Source organism: Crocodylus siamensis, chromosome 6 (assembly GCF_052110815.1).
Source record: "Crocodylus siamensis isolate JL-2025a chromosome 6, ASM5211081v1, whole genome shotgun sequence".
Lineage (NCBI taxonomy): Eukaryota > Metazoa > Chordata > Crocodylia > Crocodylidae > Crocodylus > Crocodylus siamensis.
Window position 1 is genome coordinate 45,197,449 of NC_143400.1, and position 6,239 is coordinate 45,203,687.

At 45.4% G+C, this 6,239-nt stretch overlaps 1 protein-coding gene across 1 annotated transcript; it reads left to right on the plus strand.

Annotated features, from left to right (window-relative positions):
• Nucleotides 1-5,028: 5,028 nt before the first annotated feature.
• LOC149862540 (olfactory receptor 6C4-like) lies at nt 5,029-5,970 on the plus strand. The gene has a single exon (XM_090053982.1). The coding sequence runs from the start codon at nt 5,029-5,031 to the stop codon at nt 5,968-5,970; it is 942 nt and encodes a 313-aa protein (XP_089910108.1).
• Nucleotides 5,971-6,239: the final 269 nt, after the last annotated feature.

Consider the following 6,239-nt stretch of genomic DNA (forward strand, 5'->3'; position numbering starts at 1 on the left):
TCATTTAAAGTGGTGGACCAGGCTGAGGCTGTAGGGGAGGAGGAGATGTCATTGGGGCACACTACCATGTCATGTAGATGCCCCGGCACCAGTGATGGCACACCTTAACACACACACAGTGTCACCCACCCCTGTCACGAGTTTTGTTTCTCAGCAGCCTAAGGTGCGGTTTCCCAGAAGTCCCTGCACCTATCTCCTTGAAAACTGGAAGGCTTCATTCCCTCAGAAGGGGCTACCATCCCTGCAAGTTTAATCTGAATCAGCCAAAAAATGACAAAGTATAAGTTTTTCAGTGATTCCCCAATATACTTTATGGCCAAATCTTCAAATCTGTGCCAAATCTTCTGAAGCCGATTTGGCCAAATCAATTCAGAAAGCGATCCGAATCTCCAAATCAAATCATAGGCCTACAAATCAGTCAAATCGAAATCTGAATCAAATACTTCCCTATTCACACAGGCCTATAAGATAAGTCACCAAAAGATAAAATATAAAACTCAAGAGTAATTGATAAAACAGTTCCCCAAAATTTAACCCCAGGTGCTAAAAGCCTGGCCAAATAAAAAGGACGATGTACAGGTTTGGTCTGTGATGGGCAGTCAGAAGATCACCTGTTCAGTGACTTGCCCCACAAAGCGGCAGCTGGAGGCAGGGAATCAGCATCCTGAGATTATTTTTCAGTAAGGACCAGACAATGGCTAGTTTTAGAACATCTGGCATTGTGTCCTTCCAAAGGGAGGTCATTCTAGAGGAACAGGATACATTGCTCTAGGTACTCTACTACCAGCATCTGAGCCAGTGGTTTGAAAGCCAGCTTGACTTTGGCTTTAGTATGCCAGTCACTTCTAAACATCCCCAATATTCGAGGGAAAGTGGTATTTTGAATACCTTTCTGATTTGAGTATTTTGGAGAATAGTTCTTCTATGTTTTGTTGCACAGCCTAGAGCTACGTCTTCTCTTCTCTGGTCCTGCTTCCCTTCTTGTTTTCTTACTTCATATGGCCCTTGACATCAGGGAGGATGGCAAAATGGGCCTGGGAGGGGAGTAAAGAAAAGGGTGCCTTATTCCAGGGCTCATTCAATGGGTATAGACATTAGCAAGAATGAACCTTCGTTCGTTAGAAGGGTTCTTGCCCTTCTATCAAAGGTTTTTACTAGTGGGTGCGGCTACACATTGTGCTATGTTGATGTTCTTACTTCACTGTGCTTTAGTACTACCTTTTGGATGATATAGGGTAACGTGTAGACATGCCAAGTGATTCTTTAATGCAAAACACTCTTTTGGAGAAGAGGCCAAGGTTTTCCACTTCAGTGGGCCACAGCACAAGACTCATTCTTTCAGGTTTTCCTGGTCAACTCAAGACTGGTTCACTCTTCTCTCCCCAAGTCCAAGCAAAACTCAAGGGATGAAGGCAGCTCTCAGATCTACTTGTCCAATGGGCTGATATTTAGGATAATTTCTACACTTCCTCAAGTGGCCATGAAGAATACCCAGAATTTAACCCTCATTTCTTGAGTCCTACTCCAGGATTTGACCCCAAAGCCACCTCTTCTCCCAAGGCACTTCATTGTAGCCAGGTTTCTTGCTGCTTCTCGCAGTCCTGCCATGAAAAGAAAGGAAAGGGGAAACGGTGACCAAACTCATCTGTTTGTCCATGATGAGAAAAGAAACTGCACTTGGTGCTATCCTGTCCCAAACTTTCTGAGGGGAAAAAAAGGAGCAGAAGTGTTTATGTGAGCATCTTCCAGAGGGATAATTAACTAATTAGTCTCAGGGGTCTGAGCATGGCAGAGACAAAAGAATCCCATGCACCAGAACTTTTATAAATGAGAAGTGAAGGAAAAAAAAAAAAGGATGGATGATTTGTCCATAGGGATGTCCCTATGTTCTGCTATATTCAATGCTGGTTTTATTTCTTTATATTGTGTTTTCACTGTACTTCAGACTTTCCCTCACCAGTCAGATGCTGAAGACTGGGGCATTGTTTCTGGGATGTCAGTTTGAAGTGATTGTGTTTTGAAGAATCTTAAGGAGAGACTTGTTGGTTTTTCGGATCATTGCTTTGCTTGCAGTTCCAATTAGCACTTCATTTTAGAGTCTGGAAATCACTGTCTCAGGCAGATCTGATTTCAACTCCTCTCTCTATTTCTGTGTGTAAAATGAGACAAAACCAAAAGGAAAAAAATAACATGATAGAGATGCATAAGGAAGGGAAGGCTAAGATGGGAATGAGAATATTTTCAGAACTGCGATAATCATTCTTAAGTATGACGGCTGCAGTGAGTCTGGAGAAGCAGTGAGCAGGCAGATGGACTAGATGATTTTGTGAAATCCCTTCCAGCTCTACTTTCCTATGCTGTAAGGAGGGCACTGGGGCACCTTTCCAGATTTTTTTTTTAAGGGCATGATGAGAGTAAGGTTTTCTCACCTGAGAGAGAGAAATCCATTCCTATAGGAAACCTTGAAAGAAACAGTTAAGAAAAAAAGAATCCAGCATCCAAAGCTGACTGGGAGGAACCCCATGATTGCTGGTTCCTACCCTACCTCATAGATTACCGAGGTCAGGCTCAGGATGGCTAGTAATGAGGATCATGGGACCGTCCTGTCCTGTCCTGTGGAATTAATATCTGGGAGAAATATGGTGAGAAGCAGATTTTTCCAGGGAGGGAAGGGTTTGCGGAGATGCATGGAAAGAACTGAAGCTGTTCTACATCCTGTTTACAGATTGGACATTTAAGAAACATCTGTGTCTTGGTCCCTATACAACGCTACATTTGTAAGTAGTAGTATTGCTTTGTGGCACTGAATCAAGTTGGCTGGGTTCAATAAGATTCTGTCTCTTCATTTTCACTTCCTCTGGGTCACTCTTACAACACTGCCCCTCAGACACTGAAGTGAGCCATCCAATATATGTTCTCTTTCAGTGTATTGAAGGCATTGCGGGGAAAAAGAGAAGAAGCCACGAATTATGCAAGGGAAATTATGAAAGGGAAAGAGGACCCGGGAAATTACAGGCCAGTTAGTCTTACCTCAATCCCGGGTAAGCTCTTTGAAAAAATTATCCTGGCACACATCCAGGAGGGTCTTGCGGGGGAATGCATGCTCAGGGGCAACCAACATGGGTTCATCAGTGGCAGGTCTTGTCAGACCAACCTGGTGGCCTTTTACGATCAGGTCACCAAATCATTAGACGCAGGGGTTGCTGTGGATGTAGTCTTTCTGGACTACCGGAAGGCTTTCGACACTGTCTCTCACCCTGTCCTCATCAAAAAGCTGGGAGACTGTGGTGTCGATGCCCACACAGTCAAATGGGTCGCTAACTGGTTGGAGGGCCGCACCCAGAGGGTGGTAGTGGATGGGTTCTTCTCGACCTGGAAGGATGTGGGCAGTGGGGTTCCACAGGGCTCGGTCCTCGGGCCCGCACTGTTCAACATCTTCATGAGTGACTTGGATGAGGGGGTAGAAAGCACCCTGTTCAAGTTTGCTGATGACACTAAGATGTGGGGGGATGTGGGTGCACTAGAAGGGTGCAATAGGCTACAAGCTGACCTTGACAGGTTGCAGCGGTGGGCGGATGAGAATAGGATGGGGTTTAACACTGATAAGTGCAAGGTGTTGCACATGGGGAGGAAGAACCGGCACCACACTTACAGGTTGGGGAACTCCCCTCTTGCCAGCACGGAGACGGAAAAGGATCTTGGAGTCATCATTGACTCCACGATGAACATGGGCCAGCAGTGTGGGGAGGCAGTCAAGAAGGCCAACCGTACCCTGTCATGCATCCACAGATGCATCTCGAGCAGGTCCAGGGAGGTGATCCTCCCCCTCTATGCGGCACTGGTCAGGCCGCAGCTGGAGTACTGCATCCAGTTCTGGGCGCCACACTTCAAGAGGGACGTGGACGATATGGAAAGAGTCCAGAGGAGAGCCACTCGTATGATCAGGGGTCAGCAGGGCAGGCCTTATGAGGAGAGGCTACGGGACCTGAACCTGTTTAGCCTCCACAAGAGAAGGTTAAGGGGGACCTTGTGGCCTGCTACAAACTGGTCAGGGGGGATCAGCAGGTATTGGGGGAGTCCCTGTTCCCCCGTGTGCTGCCAGGAGTGACCAGGAATAACGGTCACAAGCTGGCGGAGGGTAGGTTTAGATTAGATATTAGGAGGCGCTACTTCACAGTCAGGGCGGCTAGGGCCTGGAACCGGCTTCCAGGGGAAGTGGTGCAGGCTCCTAGCCTGGGGATTTTTAAAAGGAAGTTAGATGAGCACCTTGCCGGGGTCATCTGACCCCGGTGCTCTTTCCTGCCAAGGCAGGGGGTCAGACTAGATGATCTACCTAGGTCCCTTCCGACTCTAGCTACTATGAAACTATGAAACTATGAAATCATCAAAACCTGAAACTCATCAACACTGATATACCAGACATCCACCTAAGTGTACCAAGAGTTTAAAGTAAATCTGAAAACCTCTCTTTCAAATGACAGTTATCTAAGGTACATTTGTCCATCACAGACTTCAGTGCCATACAAAAGTAGCCAACCTAGCTACACAGGACTGTTTCAGGTATGAGTTCCAGACAAGTTGGAGGAGCATGGAGATCACGGGGGCTCATTTACTCTGCTCTCTATTTGAATGCCTCAGAAGTGTCAACTTTGCTGCTGCTATGCATCCAAGTACTGGGGAGAAGCCACAGCCATTCCATTTTTTTCAGCACTGTGGCATCTGGTATGAGATAGCAGCATGGAAGCTATTACTTGGGTAGGATCAGGTGTCAGTGATTCATTCCTTGGGAATCTGTCTTTCTGATTCTCTCTTCTTGAATTCTGTCTCTCCCCTTCATGTGGGCTGCTGTTTGGTAGGTCATAGTAACAAGTTATGACAAATAGTTTTGAAAAGTACTGAACCAAACTCGTTCTGAAAACCATTTTTCTATGGATTGTTATGCCCCAGTGTGCAAAGAGCTTTGTCCTTATGCCACAATTTTATGTCTAAGAGTGTATTTTTAATATGCTTTCTCAAGGTGTGCCTTAAATGATGAATCGTACCACTGTGAGAGAGTTTGTCCTTCTGGGGCTCACCAATGACCACCGCTTGCAGGTCTTCCTCTTCCTGTTTCTTTTAATGACTTTCCTCTTGACTGTAATAGGCAACTTTGTCATCATCACAATCACGCTGGTGGATCGTCGCCTCCATACTGCCATGTACTTCTTCCTCAGGAACTTCGCGCTCTTGGAAATCTTCTTTTCCTCCACCATCATGCCCAGGTTTCTCTACAGTCTCCTGAAGAGTGCGAAAGCAATTTCCTTTGCCAGCTGTTTGCTTCAGAATTTTTTCTTTTTCTTTCTGGGCACTTGTGTGTTTTTCCATGTGGCTATGATGTCCTTTGACCGCTATATGGCCATTTGCTACCCCCTGCAATATGCCACCATCATGAACAGCAGAGCCTGTCTCCTACTGGTGCTGGGCTGCTGGGTAGTGAGTTTTGTAATGATGTTTCCTCCAGGCGTTATTTTTGCCCAGTTGCCATTTTGTGGTCCCAATGTTATAAATCATTTCTATTGTGATGCTCCCCCACTGCTCCAACTTGTTTGTGCAGACACAAGAAATATGGAATTAATGTGCATCATTACAGCTGTCATTACCCTACTCAGTACTTTAACAGTGATCATTGTTTCCTACAGCCGTATCATTTCTACCATTCTGCATATGCCCTCTTCCACCAGCAGAAAAAGAGCCTTTTCCACCTGCTCTGCTCACCTCATGGTGGTTGTCATTTTGTATGGCACCTCTATCTTCAGGTACATTCGACCAACTCAGCAGGGTGGCCAGAAGTTTGACAAAACCATTTCACTTTTTTATACGGTGGTGACCCAAGTCTTTAATCCTTACATCTACTCACTGAGGAACAAGCAGGTGAAAGGGGCCCTGAAAGATGCCTGGAATAGGAAGTTTTCTAAAATGCAGTTTGCATAAGGTAAGAGGATTCAACACTGCAGGATTGGAGTCCACCTGAACTGTCACTGCCACCATGGAAAATTTTACATTAGATGAATATGGGACTTGCGTTATCTTCTTTATTGCAAATAATTGGAATCTGTATATCTAGTTTTATATATTCATAGACATTATGAAGACAAAAACATGAAACCATTCATTCTGAGTTCTGGTATAATATAGGCCATCTAGTATGCCCCATTTACTCCAGCATTGTGGCAAAATATTTTTGCCTTGTGAAAGGGCTT